At 36.2% G+C, this 23,729-nt stretch overlaps 1 protein-coding gene across 1 annotated transcript in view; it reads right to left on the bottom strand.

Annotated features, from left to right (window-relative positions):
* Window positions 1-13,434: 13,434 nt before the first annotated feature.
* LOC131064407 (uncharacterized) overlaps window positions 13,435-23,729 on the bottom strand; it is a 61,428-nt gene continuing 51,133 nt past the window's right edge. The window contains exons 4-5 of the mRNA XM_057998541.2: window positions 14,009-14,095; window positions 13,435-13,894 (exon numbers count right to left, since the gene is read on the bottom strand). Coding sequence (XP_057854524.2) covers window positions 13,637-13,894; window positions 14,009-14,095 — 345 coding nt within the window. The 3' untranslated portion in view covers window positions 13,435-13,636. The remainder of the gene's footprint in view (window positions 13,895-14,008; window positions 14,096-23,729) is intronic.

The following is a 23,729-nucleotide window of genomic DNA, read 5'->3' as shown; positions in this document are numbered from 1 at the left end:
AAGTACTTGAAAAGTCCCTAAGGCAAGAGAGGAAGATTCAAACACTAGCAGGGCGGAACTATAATGGGAACCACTCATTTAAAAGGAAGCAAGAATTCAATGGAAACACTAATTTCAACAATGGTCAAAGGAATAATTCTTCCGAAAGAAGGCCACCTCCTAATCAATATCAGAGAAATGGAAATAATAATAATAACAGGGGCAATAATAACAAAGGCAACTATAACAGGAATGACCAGCAGAACAGGGTAATTTATCCACCCAAGGTCAATGAAACAAGGAATGATCCCCCTAGAAATCAAGGTAGGAGGGGTCCTCTAGGTGGATGCTTCATGTGTGGGGGAAACCATTTTGCTAGAGAGTGCCCCAAGATGCAAGGAAAAATTAGGGACAATCAACCCCAACAAGGGCCCCAACAAAGGATTCATGCAGCGGTTAGGAACCGAAGAGGAAGATACCAGAATGTTCCCGTGGAAACTACAAGTACACTATTTGAACAACCAATATCAATTCTAATTGACATTGGATCATCTAAATGTTTCATCTCACCTGAATTAGTAAACAAATATGCATTAAAAGTTAATCAAATGGAGTCATCATGGATGGTTCAATATGGGGATAAGGCAACTAGGGAAGTAACTAAGTGTTTGTCGAGGGCAAGGGTACAATTTCCTGAGTTCGAAACAAGGGTAGATCTCTATGTGGCACCCTTAGGATTATATGATATAATTATTGGAATGAGTTGTTTAACAGACCATCAAGCTAATGCAGATTGCTATAATAAAGTTGTTGAATGTTTGGATGATGGGGGGAAAAGGGTCAAAATCCAAGGAAAGTTTAAACCCATTAATATAGAAACCATCTCAGCAATGCAACTAAAGAAGGAAAGGAGAAGAGGAGGCCAAATCTATATGGTTGAAATTGATGAAGGAAAGGAGGAAAATACACCAGCCTTTGAAAATGCCCCTTTCTTAAAAGAATTTAAGGATGTTTTTCCAGAAGAATTACTCGGTTTACCCCCTAAGAGGAAGTTTGACTTTTCTATCGAAGTACTACCAGAAGCTGAACCAGTGTCACGGGCACCTTACCGTATGAACACAACTGAATTACAAGAGCTCAAAATGCAATTAGAGGAACTCGTAGCTAAGGGATTAATAAGGCCAAGTGTATCACCATGGGGAGCGCCAGTCTTATTTGTTAAGAAGAAGGATGGAACCTTAAGGCTATGCATCGACTATAGGATGTTGAACAAGGTCACAATAAAGAATAAGTATCCCTTGCCTCGCATAGAGGTCTTTTTGACCAAATGAAAGGAGCGGTAGTTTTCTCAAAGATAGACCTCCAGTCAGGGTAGCATCAACTTAGAATTAAGGAGGAAGACATTCCGAAAACAGCTTTCAGGACTAGATATGGCCATTATGAATTCACAGTAGTTCCTTTTGATGTAACCAACGCCCCAACTGCATTTATGAACCTAATGAATAGTGTAATCCATGACTACTTGGATAAATTTGTTTTGGTATTTCTGGATGACATATTGATTTACTCTAGAAATGTAGAGGAACATTTAGTGCACCTACAAATTGTTTTGCAAAGGTTGAGAGAACATAAGTTATATGGGAAATTGTCCAAATGTGCCTTCTTTGAGGAAAAGATCCACTACCTTGGACATATAATATCAAAGGAAGGAATAGCAGTTGATCTAGATAAAATAAAGGCAATAGTAGAATGGCCAATCCCTAAGAATGTTTCAGAGGTAAGAAGCTTTATGGGGCTATCAGGTTACTATAATAGGTTTGTGGAAGGATTCTCTAAGATAGCAAACCCCATCACCTCATTACAAAGGAAGGGCAAGAGGTTTGTGTGGACCGAGCAAAGTGATAAGGCATTCCAAATCTTGAAGGGAAAACTAACTTCAGCACCCATTCTAAAGGTACCAGATCCGAATGGACACTTCACAGTCGTAACTGATGCTTCTATTGAAGGGTTAGGAGGAGTACTTGTCCAAGATGAAGGGGTAGTAGCCTACAAATCCAGAAAGCTAAAGACACGTAAAGTCAATTATGCACCCCACGACTTAGAGTTGGCAGCCATTGTGCATGCCCTATAAAAATGGAGACACTTCTTACTAGGAAAGCCCTTTGAGCTAAAGATAGATAACCAAGGACTAAAATACATCTTTACCCAACCCCACTTAAATGTCGGACAAAGAAGGTGGTTAGAGTTTCTAAGTGAATACGATTTTGAAATTGAATATATTAAAGGGAAGGAAAATAGGGTGGCAAATGTCTTAAGTAGGAGGAGACACTTGATGACTATAACAACATTCAAAACTTTTTTCAAAAGGCAAGTAATGGATGAGCAGGGTCACGACCCATGGTATGAGCAAGTCAAATTGACTTTAGAACACAACCCAACCGATCCTAAGGTTGAAGGGTATACATTAGATGAAGAAGGGTTGCTCAGATACAATAATAGAATCTATATTCCAAATTCAGGAGACTTAAGGGAAGTAGTCTTGTCAGAGGCTGAGTATTTATGTACAATGTTGAATGTTCTAGTATTGATGAAGTTATTGTGGTGTTTCTGGAAGTCTAGTTTATTGGAAGTTTCAATATGTAGGAAAGAGTATGAGTCTCAAGTTGCACTATCTATTTGTAGATGCTCTATGGCTTAGTTGGCTAATTTGATTACTATTGTTTCTGATAGTAAGGTTGTCTATCAAAATAGATCTGAAAAAGGTTCAGTGGCTTCCGAATATGTGGATTCAGGTGTTGTGGCTTGGATGATGTGTTCATGTGATCTATGGAGTGTTCTCGTTCAGTTGTCAAGTGGCAACATGATTGGCAAGTGAATTTATGATGTTCTGAGTTCCAGGTGTCAACTATTCTGGTCTTCAACTAACTGTGATGTTGTATTCAACTTGGATCATATTCTTTTGTTCTGGATTTGTTTCGAAGCATGTGTATGGCTAATATTTTGGGTCTCACTATGGTGTGTGCAGATCCTCATTTTAGTTTCATGCATTGGAGAATGCTTTTAGACCAACTGGTTGGCTTGTTTCAATGTTCATCTACATGTTTCATTTGATACCGAACATGGAGGATGTGCTAGTGTGTGTGGTTCATTGGAATTGTTTGGAAATATTATATTGCAACATTTTTTATCCTCTCTATCTCCTGGGGTGGACTGCATTTGATATTTTAGGTCTACATGGCCAAATTTATGTAATAATGTATATTATATATGTGGTCGACCTAGTTAAGGGTATTGATGATCAATCTTGTCTATAAGGAGTGTGGATGTATTAGTAAGAGTGTGGGATGGGTGTGAAGTGATTTATCGAAGGTGTGAACGATCTACAAGAAAATATGAGATTGGAGATGTATGAAAGATAGTTGTGAAGAACTTTGATGGTAATATTCGTAGTGTGTCAAAGTTCAAAGATTGTGTTTTGCAAGCAGAAGAGTTTGATATGATATTGATCACTTATCACAGTAGTTCAAAATCAACTTCATGATCTGGAGATATTTTTCATTCCAATTCATTTATTTGTTCTCTACCAGAAGACAGTGAGTCACATGGTAGTATTTTGTATCTTGCCCTGAAATGGTGAGTTTCAGTCTTGCAAGTCATTTGTATATTTCCCTACGGTTGTGCATCTTAGTTATGAAAGTCCTCTCAGGAGTAGGGTGTTCTAGAGACAACATTGTAACACAATATATTTATATTGTGAGTTTGATTCTGACCATGATTTTACCCGAATTGGGGTTTCCATATGAATTTGGTGTTCATATGTTTGTTGCATTTCATACTTTCATGATTTCTTATTGCTAGGATTATATGTTTGTGATTTAAAGTTTGAAGATCAAAATTTAAGTATTTGAAGGTCCAAACTGATTCACTCCCCCCTCTCAGTCATGTGGTATGTTCAACATGTATGTGAAAATGTTTAATCATTTGATATAGAGTAGATAATTTAATGCATAACAGATTTAATACAATGAAGATTTTCTGAAGTGTAAAAGTGCAAAACAAAATGTTCATTAACAACAAATAAGTAACATTTAAAAGATGAAATTTTGCAAAATAGGTTGGTTCAAACTAAAGAATAAATTAGTGTCTCTTGTTGAGTTGGTGTTTAGTGGTGGGCTTTGGTGTCTCCAGTTTGTTGGTGCCTAAAGATTTTGTAGATGGGGATTGGTGTCTCTAGTGGGTTGATGCTTGCAATTATTGTAATATCAATTTTTTTTTTGTGGTTGAATTTGGATAGTGGATCCAAGAAGTCCTTTGTGGTTTTTTCCCCAAAAGGGTTTCCACATAAATCTTGTGTTCTGAATTGTGTGGATCTTGCATGTTTTCTATTATTGTGGTGGTTAAATTTTAAATAAGTAAAAGTTTTTCTTATATTGATTCAAACACCATGTCTTGGCATAAGTGTGTGCTCATCAAATCCATGCATCACTACCCCAACTAAAGAACCCCCAATTTATAAGCACCTACTTCAAAGTCCAACATGTGAGAAGAATCGAAATCCTAGAGAAAAGTGGAAGCCAATGAAGCCTAAGGAAAGTGTGACTTGAAGTCCCAAGTGTGCCAATTTTAAGAAAAGGGGGGATCTTTGTAGATGGGTAAAAACCCACACCAAAACTTCCATGCAACAAACAAGGTAACAAAAAAAATCTTCATCGCCATCTCAATACTAGCAAGGCTCTCAAAATAACCCCCAACAACAATCAAACCATCCATGACTCCTACAGTCAACTAATCCAACCCAATAATACCCTAATATATGACCACATTCTAATCAATTTCATTCACAATTTCAACTGCCATCTAGTCAATACCATTTGCAACACAAAAAAATAAAATACATGAGGAAACACTATGCAATAGTCAACCAAGGTGAACCTAGAAAGGATTTTGGTTGAAGAAACATATGTTGAGGAGAGCATAGAACACCCTTACACAACTGCCAAACAAGAATGTGGATTGAAGAATTATTAAGGACCCCCATAGATTCCTTCCCAACTACCCCAAGGGCAAGCCATTGGTCCTTCAAATGAGCCTCCAACAAGTTGAGAGGTGTTCCTTCCTCCCTGTTTCAAGCACCCAACCAATCATCCTCATTCATGTCATCAAGATCACTAACAAGTTGAGAGGTGTTCCTTCCTCCCTGTTTCAAGCACCCAACCAATCATCCTCATTCATGTCATCAAGATCACTCTTGACTTCCTCCTATGCAAGACTTCTCATCTACAAGAGAATTCATATTCCCAACTCGCACACTACTTTGCCTCCATTTCCTCACCAATAATTTTATTGTTAACATCAACATAACATTATTTTGCGGATATTAATAGAGTGATACTTAGCCCCAATAAATCTATGAACCATAAATGGTTATAACACCATACATGATCAAACTAAAAACGCAAATTCTTCAGTTAGATTCAACAACAATCAAGTTATATCACGAGAACATAATGATTTTCACAAGTTGCAAGGCAAATAACATGAAAATCTAAACTATTTATTATGATAACTATATGACACCCACATTGGCAATCCTTGGTGTGGGCATTCAATTCTAGATTGCACAATCAACTATTTAGACAATTGACATGAATCTTATTTGTGCAAAAGTATACAACATCCACAAAATATTCATAAATACATGCATAACATAATGCACAAGACAAGGGAAGACAAAAGACAAATAATTGACCCTTATTTATTTTTTAAAACGAAAAAAACTATTTTAAGTACATTCACTTCAAATCCACATGGCAGATATGCATTACAATCCATAATTAGATTAAAAAAATCTAGAGGAGCCTCTCCCAAAGAGAATAACAATTCTATCAGAAGGTTTGTAAAGGCTACTCAAATAGATGAAATATGTTATGTTTCATCATTGATTTCATCATAAATATAGGCAAAAGCAAGAAATTGATATACAACCTACACAAGGAAGTGCTTCAGAACTTTGGATAAACATATCCCAAAAATACAACATGATCTCAATAAGGAGGCAAATCATAAGGATACTCAAAGGGTGTTACAAAATTTTAAAATGGGGAGAATGTTCAGGATATAAGAACTAAATAAAAATGATGACCAATGGTGTTGACAATGAAGGGGAAGTAGCAACCATGGAAAATGACATTGAGAATTAAAAAAAGTCTCATCCTTGGGATTGGTTGAACAAACAAGCAAAAATCAATTCAAGAGTAGGAAGAAATCCCAAAGAAAAACAAGTGAAGCTACAACCGCCATCACAAAATTGCAATGCAAAAAATAATGGAATTGATCTCAAATTCTCAATATGAACTTGAAGATTAAAAACCTTGCCACAACTAAGATGAGAAGGAACATGGGAGTTGGGTCCTACCTTACCTACTAGCTAGCATAATAGAGGTAAGAGATTAAATGATATGTAATCATCTTTCAATGTTTGCATGTCACTTTCAAGGCCAACACACACTAATAAAGAGGATTAAAGCATACATGTATAGGTAAAAAGAAAAGTGAAATTTGCACACAAATAAAATCTAAATGTTCTTGATTTAACTCAAAAAACGTGCATGCATAGATCAAAAACAAGGATTGTGTAAGCACCAAAAATGCATCACATGCATAGAAAGAAAGAAAGAGAGAAATTATTTTAATGTCCACGAGGCTAAATATAGCCTATGGGATAGACCCCTTCACAAACCAACTTTTGCATTTCAACTCTTTTCTTGTGTAGTGTAATGATGAGTGTCGCTAACTTCTCCACACACCCCTCGTTGAATAAATTGTCCCAAGAGCTAGTTGTCAGGATGTTTTCATAGTTGTCTTTGCTGGCCTTGAAAGCATCACACTCGAGAACGAAGTGTTTTTCAGTTTCAACATTGCCTAAAGTGCAAACAATGCACTCTTTCCTCCCAAGTTTCTTTTGGTCTTTTCCAACGTCCAGTTTCACAGCAGAGTTGATGGGAATTAGTTCTTGATTGAACAATGAGGATTTTGACTTTCCATGGTATATTAGCCCCTATGTACTCTTTTTGATGATAGTTACAAGAGGGGTTAAGCTCTTCAATATAGTATTTCTTCTTTCTCCCTAGCACTTTATCCCAAGTACGCTTGTGGAATTTATCCATAAGCCTTGATCTCCTTATGGAACGTGGGGCACTTGTTCAAGTATATATCCCATTTTCTAAACCATTTTCTATTTTGTTGCATCCAAAACTTCTTTCTTATGCATAATGTGTCATTGAAGACAACCTTAGGTCATTGACCCTCTTCCATTTGCCTAATTCTTTTCAAATAACTTATGAGTCTCACCAAAGCAATTGCTTCTATAGGCATAGCCCCCACCTCACTCAACATGATATCATAGAGGACTAAACTTTTGAGTTTGAAACTGTTTGAAATCAAGCATTTTTTTTATTTGAGGTGGTGCTAACCCACACTTCACAACCATAAAGTACAACCAGAAGCACTAAAAGTCAAAATAGGGTTTGGATAGTCTTCCAATCCCATAACTCTCTCTGCACCTATTTTGAAAAGCATAAAATTATTTCCAACCTCCCAGCATTCTCTTCTTTCTACAACCTTCCCAACTTAGATTTTTGTTGAAGTCAATACCGAGGTACTTGTAATTTGCCACTTCTTCAAAAACATTGCCTTTGAAAAAGAGCTTATGCTAGTTATGTTTTTTTTTTGTTGGAGAAAAACATCACTTCCATCTTGCTAATGTTGACTTGCATTCCCACTAATCTACAAAACTACTCAAGAGTGTAAGTGCTCTTGTAAGCCAAGAGCAGACCTAGCAATCAAAATAAGGTCATCCGCATAAAAAAAAGAGCCTTAGAACAAACTCACCCAAATTAATACCACCACCCTCTTGTACGTTTAACCATTCTTCAAATATGTCAATGTATAAACCAAAGAGTGTAGGGGACAAAGGGCACCCTTGCTTGACCCCGATATCACTCCTAAAACTTTCAAAGATGTCAGTCGAAGTTCTAATTTTGACTTTAACCTCTTCATACAACCTATGAACAGTTGCTCTAAGATGTATAAGAACCCCTATTTCCTCCATTCTTTACCAAAGCTTATCTCTAGAGACCATGTCAAAAGCCTTTTTGAAATCCACAAAGCAACAAAAAAAATCCTCTTTTTGCTCCCAGACTTTTTCAGTGATGTGCCTTAGAGTAATACCATTGTCAACCGTGGAATGCTTGGGTCTTAAACATGTCTTCCCTTTAGCACGTTTATCACTTTCTTCTACCCACTTGCTAATTTTGTTTTCTGTCATGTTGCCAAATAACTTTGCAAACAACGGATTTATCATAATGGTTCTATAATTGGAGAGATTGTTGACATCCCCACTCTTGAAAAGAAGTATTGCTAAGCTGGTTGTCCAATCAGCAAGGAGCCCTTGTTGTATGATGTTATTGAAAAAATTTGTGATGTGAGGTGCAAGAATTTTCATGCCCCACTTTAAATACTCTACCTGAAGTTCAACCAAATCTTTTTCTTTACCAACAACCAACTTCTTAATACCCATCTTGATCTCTTGAATGGTGAAAAGCTTAGTGGTAATATTGACCAAAGGGGGGAGGCAACTTGAGAATCCTACTCATAAAGTTGCTTTGCATAATTGAACCATTGAGATGTTGTAATAGTGTTTTTAGTAAATTCCTTCCAAAATAGCTTTGGGTTCTTTTTCCCAATGAAGATTAACTCTTCCCTCCTCATGACCATGAATTCAACTTTTTTCTTTCTTAAAATCTACTTGTAAACTTTGAGATTAATTTGTTTATTATTTGTTTCGTTCAAAGTTCTCCTTGCCTTTTTGCATTCTTCATCAAACCAAGCATTGACCGAAAAAAAATTTGTTTTAGCTTTCTATTTTTGGCTCTTTTACATTCAGCAAGTGCCCTATAAATTATATTTATAAGCTCAAGACAACAAAGCTCATGGATAGGAATTATCTCCTTAAAAAGCCTTTCAAGTGCTATTTGAAAGGTATTATAATTTTTTTGAGTTAACAAAATTCTGCCCTTTGAAGGAGATTGTGGAATACGCGTGGAATTCCTCCCAAGCTGTTCCTTTTTGGTCCAAGAGAAATTTAAATAAATTGGTTTATGATCACAATTTAATCCCCAAAGTTGTTCACCAATCAAGACTTCCTCCATTTTCTCGCACAAACCATGTGATCGTATAGCATAATCCACTACACTTGCACCATTATAAGTATTACAAGTAAAATTGCAAGACCTCATCCATCTAACCAAACCATTGCATATGACTAAATTGAAAGACCCACATAATGTAAGCAATGACTCCCCAAAAGGATTCCAACCTTTGTCTTCTGAGACCCTAGCCCACTGATGAATACTTTCTTATGTAAGACAAATGGGATTGCAATCTTCCTTACAACACAGAATGTTGGTTTGTTCACTTGTTATCCTAGCATTAAAATCCCCTACTAAAAGTACTTCACCAAGCTGAGAATAAATTGCAATATCCTTTTTTAAAACTACAAAAGGATCTTTGAGGTCAAGGCCTTTGTTCTTGTAAGTTTTTTAGACTTGTGGAGCAAAGTAACATGCTGCAATTCGAATGAGATTACCATTTCTACAATTTTAAACCAAACAAATTATTTATTTGAGTCTTCTCTTTCTAGCTGAATCAAACACCCTTATTTTTCCTTCACTAAGATTATAATACCCCCATGGCCTTTGCCATTCTCTGATGCCTTGTTCCACACTGACACCTTCAGGTACCCTTCAAACAAAGGTGTCATGCACCCATGAGTTTCTATGAGATAAATAATGTCTCTATCCTCTGCATTAGACCCTCTACAATTCTAATAAACTAGACTTAGAGAAACCTAGGTAGGTCTTAATTGTTATTTATGTTGGCATGTAAAACTCAAAGTTGAGTCTACCTCCCCATTAGCCCATATTGACTTTTTCTACTAAAGAATTTACTGCCACTTATTTGCTACAAACTTGATGTTCTATTTTGAAATGAGACCCAAAAGAGGCAATAACCGCTTTGCTTTTGTACAACCATGCTCTTTTTCGTTCATCTCTAGCTGCTCTTACTATTGGCAATTCCTCCCTCCTTTCCTCTTCTTGCTTGATAGTTAAATCTTCATCCAAAGAAAAGCAAGAGTCCCTTGGGAGTTGTTTTTTACCTAGAAGAACTTGCTTGTCCTATAAGTTTGACATGATGATTTTAATGGGTCTTGCTCTTTTGTCATTAAGCTTACCCACCCTCCATGCTTGGCGAATTCGCCCTTGCCAACTCAACTTGTATTTAGAAAGTCGCTAACCAAATCGAGAGTACATTCATTTGTCCCATAATCCTTCACACCTTTAATGATTGTGTTTGTTGCTCTAACTTGCCTTTCTCTGGTTTCTTTTTCTTGCATATTGTCAACCCATGTGTTTACTTCTTCTACTTAATAAGAAGAATTGCTGATAACTTGTGTCCAGACTTGGGATTTTTAGAAGAACCTCCTTCCTTACCTTCTCTTTCTGCCTTACCTTCTCTTTCTACCACTCAATGAGTGTTTGTTGGGTCAACTGCTTTACCTACATCCTGAGGTGATTCAAAATTCAACACATCTTTACTTTCCACTACAGATTATTTCATGGCTTGCTAGGTAGCCTTTATATCTTGCCACTCGTTCTAGCAAAGGACAATGTTTACTTTTTGTATGGATATATTTTTTTTCAACACATCTTTACTTTCCACTACAGATTATTCCATGGCTTGCTAGGTAGCCTTTATATCTTGCCACTCGTTCTAGCAAAGGACAATGTTTACTTTTTGTTTGGATATATTTTATTTTTCCTCTTTGTATGCATCCAGTGTAAGTATTAAAAAAGCATCATATGCATATGAAACAGCACGGACAATGTTTACATTTTGTTTGGATATATTTTATTTTTCCTCTTTGTATGCATCGAGAGAAAGGTCCCTTCTCACTTGTTGCAATTTTTTTCAAAATAACCTTAAAATGTTTACTTAAAAATGCTTTTTTTTTCTCTTGTTAAGTTTATTTGTACATGCATCACTCTCTTGTCAAAAACCTTGTCATTGATGTCAACAGGTTTGGACTGCAAAACAAAATGTAAATCAAATGCATTACCAAATGTATGTGTTTTTACTGTATTGTTCTTGTGATTTAGAATCTGCACAATGTAATAAGTATATTTAGGCTGTAAAAGAAGATTTTGGATCTGCACATTGTTCAGGCTGCAGAAGAGAATACATGAACTGCACACAGTACATGAACAGGTTCTATTAATCATTAAGAATACGGTAAATTGAAAAGTTATAGAAAGAACTCAATAGTTCTTACAGTCGTGTGCAATCATGCTCAGACTTGATGATTGGTACTGTTGTGAAAGACCATGTTCCAAGTGCCAAATGTGCCAAATTGCATTCATATTTCAGACTTGAAAACTTTTGAAGAGAAGTGTGCATATTTACCTGCAGGCGTGAAAGTTTCCAACGATATGATTGCTTTATTTATTATCTTCAATAATTAGTAGTTGGTCGTTATATCTTGTAACGCATTTATTTTGGTTAAGAGGAATAGTTATGATTCGGTTGAAACAGTTGTAACTGTGTGAACAGTTGTAACTCTGTGAACAGTTGAACTATCAAAAGGTTTTTTTAAAGCTTCAGAGGAGTTGATGGATTGAGATGTTAAGTATGATAATGTGAATGTCTTAGTTGACAAGTTTATCTCTTCAAAGTATTTGCCAAGTTCAAAAAGATTTACTGTGTTGAAAGCTCCAAAAGATAGGCTGTGAAGATGGATAGTCAGTCGAATCTGTGTTTGTATTTGCACAGGGAGTATCATTCAAAGTTATGACCAAGGTGTCTTTTTCCTCACGGAAGCAAGGTATTATTCAGATTGCTATATCATTTAACAGTTTTATTTAAGGGATTGAATACAGTTTGAATTCAGAAGTATACATTTCTTTTCTGTCAAAGCATAGATATTATTTTCTGTTCACACATGAAATGCAGATTGTTTAACTTCTGTTTTAAGTTGAATCACAGGAAGAGGAATTACTGAAGCTATGTGCTGATTAAGAACAACAACAAACAGATCTGTATATGATATGTTGACCACAGAATGCCATTTATATTTGATGCTTTCTAAATATACAAAAAGTCAGAAGTTGGAAGATTGATAAATTTTCATATGATATCGATATTGTTGAAAGCTTCAGAGGTTGCTATTTGTAATTTGTAATTGTTGTGAAGTTGAACTTCTGTAATGTACTGTGTGGTTGGTGCCACAAAAACTTGAGTTGGTGATCAAAGGTTTTGGATTGAAAGTGTTGGTGCACTTATAGACAGGAGTTTGGTGACTCTTTAGGGTTGGTGCCCTTAAACCGTGTAATTGGAGTATTGATTGTGAGACTCGATTAGGACAGTAGATCCTAGCAGCATTTTCCCCATGGTTTTTCCCATCGTGGGTTTCTACATAAAAATCTTGTGTTTTGTGTTCTTGTGGTTGCTTTACTTTCAGTTTCAGTTGCTTTCCATTTCAGTTGTTATCACCTTTGGATATCAGTTGATAAAAGTTTTTGAATAAAAGATTGTTTAAGTTTTATGTCTACTACTGATTCACCCCCCAAACCCACCCTCTCAGTATTAAGTCCGTATTCTACACTCTCTTCATGATGTATATGCTGAACCGTATCTCTTTTGCTGAGATAAAACTTATTAACCTTGTAAACCAATATATTGGATAAAATACAATTGTTGACCTTGACACTTCCTAATTGTATGTCATCTTAAACCTACATCTCCCTTTCATCACAAACGACACATCAATATCATCTTACAACATTTGTCAATGTAGATTACAAAACTCGACAAAGTAATTTGCTCCAATACAACGGGATGAAAAGATAGACAAAATCATGTACAATCACTTCATACCAATTGCACCAATAATGGATTTACAAAGAGCTCTAAAAAAATTATTTGAATCAGCTCTGAACAAGCACTTGCCCACAAGGTACAAGACCAATGATCCACACATTTACACTTAAAAAAGAACATAATATTTCCTAAGTGCCTGAAATTAAGTTAGATCCTGGAAAAAAATTGTATATTAGAATCTAGCATCAATATTTTGGATCACATGATTGATAAAAAAAATGAGAAGAGTGTTATAAGGATAACTCCATAAGGAGTGCTTGTGATGCCTAATGAAGGTGAACCTGAGAAACATGGAAACCAAAAAATGTGAAGTTAACGATAGAAGATCGAAACGACGACAACCCAAAAAAACTTGTAACAACAGGTAAGGTATGCAAAGAAACAAGTGGTAATGTTGTTGGGAGAGAGGAAGTGACACAGAAAATTAAAAATTGTAACTCTGGGTAGCAGCTTACAACAAAATTAAAAGGAGCAGAAGGTTATATTGAAATGGTGTATATATCATACATATGTATAGGTCATATTAATGTTCTAATTTATGTTTTAGCATATAAATCATATTAAGGTTGCATCATTTACAATTGTGAATTTCTCCAATGGGTGGCGTTCAACATCATCCATCTTCAGGACATCTCTTCCACAATTTTGAAAATTTATTTTTCACTTAACTTTCATCTGCATTTTTAAGACTGTCCACATTTGCTACATATAATGTTTTTTCAGCTGATTCTGGAGACAAAATTTCCACAGATTTAGATGATGCATTTTCTGAATCATCATTTGAGTTGGAAGGCCTTTTCTCAGAGTCACCAACAGTATAACGATATTCAGCTACTCTTACACCTGCCTGTCTAAGCTGTCGCTTATTAGCAATAAGATGCATAGCAACTTCCATATCAACCTGAGCATCCTTGCAATTTGGCTATATAAAAGCAAGTTACCAACGTCAGTATCCTGCAATATATATATACATATATATATATATATATATAATCAAAAGAAATTGACAGATTAGATAAACTAGTTTTAACAATACCTGCAATTCTAATGCTTTCTTAGAACTTTGGATAGAAAGCTCTGGTTCTCCAAAATTTAGCTGGGCTCGGGAGAGTGTCACCCATGCCTGCATAAAATCATTTGCACATATCTATCGATCATCCACAAACTAATCTGCAAAAATACTAAGCATTTAATGGCAGAAAGGGGAACTCAAATTCATGTATGGGGCGTCCATCCAATGCTGTCCGACTCAATTCGGTTTGTGATACTACGATTTAAATATTTATATGTGGAATCCTGGGTTAAATACAAGTTATATACTATATGCAAAAATATAGACAAAAATACAGAAAATTTGATGATTCGTGTAGAACTAAAATATATTGATAACCAATGGAAGTGAAAACACAAATGACAATGCAAGAACCAAAAAATAAATCTTAAAATCTAGTTAAGAAATGATTACATCAACGATTAAGATCAAGAATGTTCATACAATATGAGGCCAACTAGCATAAAAATCAAGAAGGATCAAATTAATCACAACAATATCATGCATATTCGAGGCAGAGTTCTCTCAAGTTTCACAAGCATGCATGAGAAGAGGCCTTACTTATTGGGATGCTGTAGTTGGCATAAAATGTGTATTGTTATGTTTGATAATTTTGGTTACCCAACAATGTATTAATTAATTGTATTAAGTGGGTTGTCACTCTCAGGTAGTTATGTGTCCGTTGGTTGACAATTGTGTACCTCTCGGCAACCATCGGGTCCTTTAAATAAGTCGTGTACCACCATGGAAGTCGTACGGAGTACAACCATACGGGTAGAAGCAGCACTGGAGAGCATTGGCGCAATTATACCCACATGCGGTCATCAATGCTTGTTACTGGTTTTGCGGATAGGACATCAGGTCATACAAGCAGTAGGAGGTCGCACGGAGTTGGAGAGACCGTACACCAAGTGAAGAAGTCGTGCATAGAAGTCAAGCCGTACGTAGAGGTTAAGTCGTATGCAGAAGAAGTCACACTTCACAGAGGAAGAATTAGTATGATGTATGGGGTTGCGTGCTAAGAGAAGCTTAAAATTTGGAAATGTAGTTTAGTCAACCATATGAAGCTATGGGTGCTCAAGCTATTCTTAGATTTTGAGAAAGTAGTTGGCTACAAAAAAAAAACAGTAACTCAATTCCTCTGCCCCTTCATAATAAATGGCCCACTACCATATTGGTGGTAAATACCACACTATAGTAAGTGATGGTGTTCACAGCAAATTTTCTAACTCAAAGTACACAATACCAATGATGTTGGCAAACTGGCTTCAAACAACTGCACTTGGGTCATTTTCTTGGTGGCCAGCTTCACTCTTACTGGCATACCTTATGCAGAATCTTCCTCCTCGCTATTGACTCCAATGAATTCATTAGCATGATACTCTGGATTCAAAACTTGTTAAAGTGTGTGATTGAGGTTGTTCAACTTGTTTTCATATTCCAAGTACAGAATTAGCATGTCCCATAAATTGCTCAAAATCAGCTTTCTTGACCCAACTCATTCAGTATTTCTTTTGAATGCTTCAATCATGGTGACCATATTGTCATATATTTCTCCCAAATGATAAAATATAAAATAGGCTAAGAGAAGCTTAAAAAAGACTAGAACCAGACAATCCTTGTCAATCAAAAGGCTTTATTGCTAGACTCTCTACAATTTGACTGCCTACGAACTACAAAAAATTGATTAAAACAATGACAAAAAGCATCTGTTTGATATTTAAAGATGCTTCACCATAAAGTGTTTGAAGGAATATCCTATTTCAGCTACTTTCAACAACCCAAAAGCAAAATAATGGAAGAGAACCCTGTTGATAAAAATCTCAGCTTCAGAGCAAGTGCCTAATCAGAACTTCTGCATTATCTTAAAGTTCCATGATCTTATATACATTATAAATTATAATCATATAGACTTAACATCACTTTTCAATAAATCAATGCTAACTCCATATTCTATTTGCTGATTGCCAAATAATATGTTGCCCCAATCATGTTTCTTTTACATGCCTCAAGAATTGATCCTCTTGGCCAAGTGCATAGCAATCTAACACTAATTTCACCATGGAAATTACCATGACTCGAGTACAAATGTCTATCCTCCCAACCAAAACATTTGGGCGACTAATATCCCTGAAGACTGCACTCATGATTGGTTTGCAATTGTCAATCCAAACTCTTGTGGCCAAATGAATTTGTCAGGTATCTTCTGGCTATCTTTTGGCCAGATAATCACTCTACATCTTCTGTCACTCTTCCACGTCCTTTGTCAACCAAACTCACTCAGCAAAGCACCGATGCTCTTTACCTACAACCCCGCACACCATTTATAAGAATGTGGAGACTTTTTTCTCAAATTTTCGTGCCTTTTCTTCATATTTTTGGGTTTTGATGGGTTTTTTTAATCCATGATTTTTTCCCGATTAATTCAGCAATTTTTTCACGACTTAATCGCACAAAAAAATGTTGAAAATCGTGCTAAAAATGTTGGCCAATTTTATGTGATTTTTTGGAGAAAAATTTGTTAACCTTCCCGATCATCGATTAATCGTGACTGATTGTGATTTCTTCCCAACGTTTGCTTCTTTGGCCTTGGGTAATCAAGCCATGGTTCCACTAGTGATGTGCAACCCCTTCTAAATGTAGGATGGTGAATTTGATGGCATCTTCTCCATCATGGGGTTAAGAGATAGGTATGTACCAATTTTTGGCTACATGAGTGAGCGGTGACCTTCCCTAACCCATCACAATTTGGAAAAGATATTTTGCCAAATTTATGATGTAGGATTTTATTAGGTTGACTCCTCTTCCTTATAAGGTTAATTCTTGATCCTGCCTCACAAATTCTCTAAATGGAATTTTTCTCCTATTGTCAAGTCAAGTCTTGACTATGATTCGGCAAGTTCCTCTAAGTTATGATTTGGTGCATTAATTTCTTCTTCTTCTCTAGTTGGCCCTTCTCAAAGTATGTAAGGTCTAGTTATCCTTTGTGTTGACCCTAATGAGGCTCTATTATCATTTTCAAAATGATTTGAGGGTGACATCCCTTCCATTAATTCGGTTGGGTCGAAGATTCTTGATAGTGTTCATGTTTTGGAGGGTAGAAGTAGTTGGGATATTTTCTCATTTTGCTCCATGTAGACCCTCAACTCATCTCCCATTTGTTCATTCATCATTTTGTTTTGAGAAGGGTTGTCACTTGTTGCAAGTTTCCTTTTTTCTCTCTCCAATGCCCTTTGAGCTCTTTGGCTAAGTTGCATCAACTAACTTTCATCCCTTAGGCTGGCAAGAACGATACTCTGATACCAATTATAATGTCCCCTTATTGGGATCATCCTAAATCTTGCCCGAACATCACAAGTTCAATTAAAATAATAAACATAACATAGTTGTAATTATCTCTTTACCAATAGAATGTCTTTAACAAGATGAATCTTGGTTTAGGTCCTGCAATCATGTTAGACAATGTCTGGAATATAATTCATAAGACATATATATTAGGGTTAGGGTCCCAACAACAAATATAAGTGCATATATATCAATAAACATCTTATTTTGATAAGTCATGCAATATCTTTTTGAACTTTAGAAAACAAGCGTCAATAGTTCCATTTCCCCTAATCAACCATAGTAGGGTTTGGAGAGGAAAACCACTAAGGGTGCCCAAAGGCTGTTAAGCCCAATTAAGCCCAAGAGCACCTAGCATCCAACTGAGACAGCTCGCCCCTTGGCCCACAAATGACAGGAATATCCAACTAAGACAATTCCATCACTTGGGGTGACCTACCAAATTCAAGGGAACCCAGGTTATTGAGGAAGACAGTTCAGCCAACTTAAGCCCAAGATAATAGAACATCCAAGTAAGACAACTCTCCCCTTGACCCACAAATGGTAGGAACATCCAATTAAGAAAATTCCGTCCACTTGGGGTGGCCTACTTAATCAAGGGAACCAATCTATTGCCTCGCCCTAACATATTTCCTTCCATTCACATATGATTGCTTATGGGAATAAAGAATAGATAAACTTCTTTATTAATGAAAGAAACATAATAAATTTACAAAGTTAATTAATATCTTGGTAGAAGGTATATTAAAGAATATAGATGCATAATAACATTATGCCTAATACTTGTTAATGCACAAGTCTGTTGTTTGCCCTATAAAAATCTGGTTTGTTGTTTATACTCAGATATATTAGTGTATCATAAATCCTCTTTTCTTCCATCCCTTCCTCCAAATAAAGATTCTCCTTAAATATTCTTCAAGGAAGATGAATAGACATCTCCCTTATCCTTTTACCAAAACATTTTGTCTCTTCCAAGGTAATTGTTGCCTCTTACCATTTGACCTCAAGCCTTTTCCTTGTGTGGCCTTTGGAAGCCGATCTAGTTAAGTGGTTCGCTATCCTCACAAATTGCCAATTACGGAAGGACTTGATTGTGTAGTAATCGACTTAGGAAAACAGAAAATGGTAAAGTTTTATTAATAAGACCAATTTTTGTTTATCAACGTACAACCTTATTCTATTATTTCTGATGTGATAGTGACTATTATTATTATTATATGGTCGGAGGCATGACACCTTGATGGAACATCAAGGTTCACCTTAAAAAGTTGACTTTTGCAAGCAATGTATTTTGTCAAACACACATGAACTATTCAACTTTTCAAAACCATTCTTCAATTATTGCTCTTCATTGATCTCTTTAACTCCAATAAAACTGCAATTGGATGGAATTACTCCATAGTCCTCCATTTGCTACTAAAACAAGTAATGAAAGGAATTTATTTCATCTTCTAAACACAACTGCATTCCAAAATCCCTTTGTCATTCAGCTCTAATAGACCTTAATCTTGCTTGTCTATCCATTTTTATTTATAGTCCAAATCTAACAAATCTGAGGAATCCGAGGAAGTTGTTTCCTCACTTATTGCTTGGTTCTTCAAATTGATTATGTATATCTAACCCTTGTTTTCAATTGAAAGTGTGTTCCTTTTACAATTGTGATCGTCTTTGGCTACTATTAACCAAACTCTAAGTTACTGATTCAAGTACTGGTACGGATTCGCGGATTCGGCAAAAAAAAAAAAAAAAACCTTGGGTACAAGTACGGGTACATTCGTACACACACACACACAAATATATATAAATTTATTATATATATGTTCAAACATCAAAATAATAAAATATAATTATATAATTTATAAACTATCACTACCATTATTGATTATTACAATGATACAATCCATAGTTTTATTACTTGCTAAGTACTATGGATACGTGTATTTGGATGCATACCTCATGTTTTTTGGTCTTTTATGACCCGTGGGCCCCATTTTTGGGAACCCACGAGCCTTGATTCTCCTGGGTCCGCTCGGGTTCTCCTTGGGCAGGACCCGAGTGGAACCCAGGGAGAACCAGGCTTGGACCAAGACCCGAACCCAAACCTAGCCCTTTTAGACAAGAACCGGTATCTTAGACCAAACTCAAACCAACAATGCATCGATTGCTTTATTCTATAAAGAGATAACCACAAAATTTAGTAAAATAGATTCAGTTCCAATAATTACCTTATGGGGCCATTGAAACTCTGAGCGCATGGATTCCTTGTTGGTCTACACCCACTAGTTGAAAACTTGTGGGCTAGACAATTAACTCACCCAAACTATTCCAAGTGTCTTCCAAAAGTACATTCACAATAGACCCCCATCTATAATTGTATTAGTGAGATTCCTTCCAAAACTCTCCATGTGCACCACTAGTTTCTTTGCCATGTTGACCTTTAATAACATGGAATTCATCATTTGCTCTCCCAACAACAAAGGTTCTATGTTCCACAGAGTTTTAGGGACGAGGTGGGCAGGGGGCCGCGGGACGTGTTTCCGGTACGGGGGTACTTTTGGGACATTTTTTAGGAGACAGCAGGGGACAATTGTCAAAAAATAGGCATATTATAATAATGATAAAGAATTCATCATAGACATTAATGAATATCATTGATTGGGTAAAAATTTAGCAGCAAAAATTAAACATCATTCTTAATCCCTTTTGGAAGAAATACTAAACATACTGAATTTTCTCATGTAGTATAAGCTTATAAGCTATATGCATGGATTCCTTGAATTATCTTTCACAAAGCATACTCTAAAAACTGACAATAACCTAAGTGAGTTCATTCATGTAATAGATTGTCCCTAAAATTTGAAGTGTTGCATCATGCATGAAACATTACATCTTCTTTTGTTAAAAGAATATCAGCCACTTTCCAAAACCAGTGGAAACAAGGTCAACGCAATGCTTTAGGAGCCATCCATGAATAAAAATGATAGAATGGTGGATATCCGAACTACATGGTGGTTCCATGAAGGTGTGTTGCCTGGTTTGTCAAGGTTGTGAATTTTGTTGCTGCTCTTGCACAGAATAAAATAGCAAGCTTTTACAGAAAATTTCAATTTAGCATTTTTTTTAAATCTTCCAGTCCTGCTTCTTCTGCATCTACTTGAAGTCTGCAACTAAAACATTTGCTCCAGTTTTTCTACTCGACATGCTATTTCTACTTGTAACTCAACTAGCCAGTTTTTATGGACTGCCAAAAGAGCAAACATTGGAGCAGTAGGCCCATAAGCATCCCCTCATCACTCAAGAAATGTCCCCTATTTCTGGAATGGGCAAGAAACGTTGAAAAAATGTCCCCGTACCATCCCCGATACAAGGACGGGGGTACCAAGGCAGGGAACACATCCCCGTGGAAGATAGCAAAGGTTTAATTGTTGATTCTTTATTCTCTCCAAATTCTAAATAGGTCATAGCATGCATCTGAAAGATCCCTGATGGATCCCCTTGCTGATCTGCCGTAGTTTTTAAATTAATAAACTATATTTCCCTGTGTTTCCTTTAATGGTTTTAGAGAACAGACAGAAGTTGCAGAAGGTTTGTTTATTTTTGTGTTTTTGATAGTTTTTCAGCAAGTAATAATTGAAGAACAAGTACATGAAAAGAGTACTGGAAATAAATGTTCATACACAGCCAAATCAGAATCGTACCAAGCAGATTTCTGATTATTTAAATCAAATAATTATCCAAATAGTGATTCCAAACAATTCCAAGAAGATTACAATAACAATGATTCCAACCTGGATAAAGAGTGAATACTGCAATCAAGAATGAAGCTGCTGCAAATGTCCAACGCTCTTACATAGCTCCACGTGGGAAGAGAAATGGCTGCAAGGTACAGCCATATGGCTGTTAGGTGATGCCAAGCTGGAAACCCCAACCTCCACGCTGAACCCTAACTCTGTCCACTGAATCCTCCAGAAAGATGTCGTACCAACTCCAAGGCACTGAAACTGAATGCTAGAACCAATAACCACTATGCTGGGGGCTATGTCCCAGACAGGCAAGACCCTGGGGTTTTCGTCCCAGATGCTGAATCGCTCTCCAAAGCAAATTCTCCAAATCAAAGATGAAAATGTGTAAAAGATACCAAGAATTAGGTCTCAACTTCCTTATAACACCTTCCCACTTAGCTCGAACCCTAAAAGTGACTCAATGTGGCGTTTAGGGTTAAAATGTTATATTTCTCATTTTAAGTTGCCAAGTGCATAGAAAAACGACCCTTTTTCAAATATAAAGAAATCCGTTCACCGAAAGGATCTGAGTCAAAAGAGAAATATTTAGAAAAGTCCAAGACCTTTCCAACGAGCTCTTACACCAAGGGATACGCATCCAGATGAGGCCAAAAACCCCTTATTATACCAAAATGGCTATAAACATAGCCTTATTTAAATAATAAACGCCAACTTAGGAAATATTAAAAATATAACCCAAATAGCTGCAAAATGCTCAAATGACACCACAAACCAAAAAGTCAACCTGCCACCTATCTGTGACTGAAGTCGGAAATCAAGGTTCCACTGGCAATCTCATCACTAAAATCTAGGGATGCTCCTAGAAACTAGGAAACAAACCCAAATCCTCTGAAACTGAACCCAAGGAATAATCTCAAGGAGACCCAACCCTGGGTATGATCATAACCTCCTAAATAGTAGGGATATCCTCCATAAACATAGGAACTGCCTCCTAAAAATAAGGAACTGCTCCAAACTGATCACCTACTGCCAGAACACCAAGTCCCAAACACTGTATAACCACACTGAGTCTCTATCCATCACTATCAGCCTACAAGACCCCATAATAAGCTGACTCACATGTCTCTACTAGACAGAGCTAAAGAGGGGACAAGACAACATCATCTAATTCTTCCTAAATATAATAATCATTGCATTTCGAGGTTCAAGAATAATTTGTAATAAATCCGCTACTTTAACTAGTACAACAATTTGAAGTATTTTCTATGCAATATTCTTATTGAATTGTGATTGATTTGTTACTATACCTCCATTTGCGCTTGAGTGGTGGCATTCGTTATCCATAGAATGCTCCATTTTGGATCTTGCTTCACAAAGTCTTTAATGTTTTGTACATGGATACACAACCTTCTTTGCTTGGCCTTGAGCAACTACCAATATTTCATTATGCCTCTCTACATCAATCATATTGATGATAGCCTTTTGCTTTGGGCATCTGTTGTCTCCAAGGTCTTCAGGTTAATACCATTTTCATAGTAATCCTGTTATGTTCTTACTTCTAAGGAAATCTCTTGCAAACTATCCCCATTCATTACATTGTTAACATTTTAAGATAATGCATCTATTGGGGTCATGCTATATTTGACTCCAACTTCCCCCTTTTTAATTTCAATGCCCCTTGTACGTACCTTCTATTATTCTATGACTCCAGTGGAGTGCTTGGTGAAGTCAACTGCTCTACTTGTCAAAAAAGCATTTGTGTGCTCCTACCCTCCAAATTCTATTGGCACCGTTTATTGAGTGACCCCAAACCTAGCAAATTTCACAAAACAATTTCTTAGGGCAATTGTTTTTGATGTGGCTTTCACTTTTATGGTCTGCACACCAAAGTTCCTTTAACTATTTCATCATCCACATCATAACCCTTCTTAATGCTTGTACTATACCAAATTCATCGCAACTCCCTTCCAAACTATCATCCTCATATATTTTTCTTTTAGTCTAAGACGTCATTTTGTATTTTCTCTTTATATATGTTTCCCTATTATAGGCTTCTACATATAATGAAAATAATGTGACCTTCACTTTATCCTTAATGGAGGAATTAGGCCTTCAGTAAACCATCTTTTCTTTAGCCCATCAACAAGTTCTTTTTTCAAATATTACAAGCAATTATTTGAGCCTATGATTATAAGTTCTTATTCTTCCATGTTTTCCTTGGTTGATATTATAAATCTCAACTTCAATTTAATTATCATCTCACAGCCACTTGAATTCTTCCTCAAAGGCTTTCTTTAATCCTCATACTCTATCTCCCAATTTCCCTTGTCCAAAGGGAGTTATTTTGACTTTTCAAATTGGTCTAACAAATCAACCCACACTTCATCTAACACTGGTAGGTGCCTTGCTAATTCCTTCTACTCTTACCTTCATATGCTTATTAGCAGTGGGAATACTTTATGTTTATTTTCCCAAGATGATTTTGACACATGCTTTGACATCTAATGTTTTTGTTAGATGGACTTCGACTTATGATTTCTATGGTTGGGGTTTCTTCAATTTCTTCTCGTATTCATCTCCTCCTCTATATTAGTTCTATGATCCTTAAGGATGGTTTG

The sequence above is a fragment of the Cryptomeria japonica genome, chromosome 5 (assembly GCF_030272615.1).
Source record: "Cryptomeria japonica chromosome 5, Sugi_1.0, whole genome shotgun sequence".
NCBI classification, from domain to species: domain Eukaryota; kingdom Viridiplantae; phylum Streptophyta; class Pinopsida; order Cupressales; family Cupressaceae; genus Cryptomeria; species Cryptomeria japonica.
This window is presented reverse-complemented; position numbering and strand designations above follow the sequence as displayed.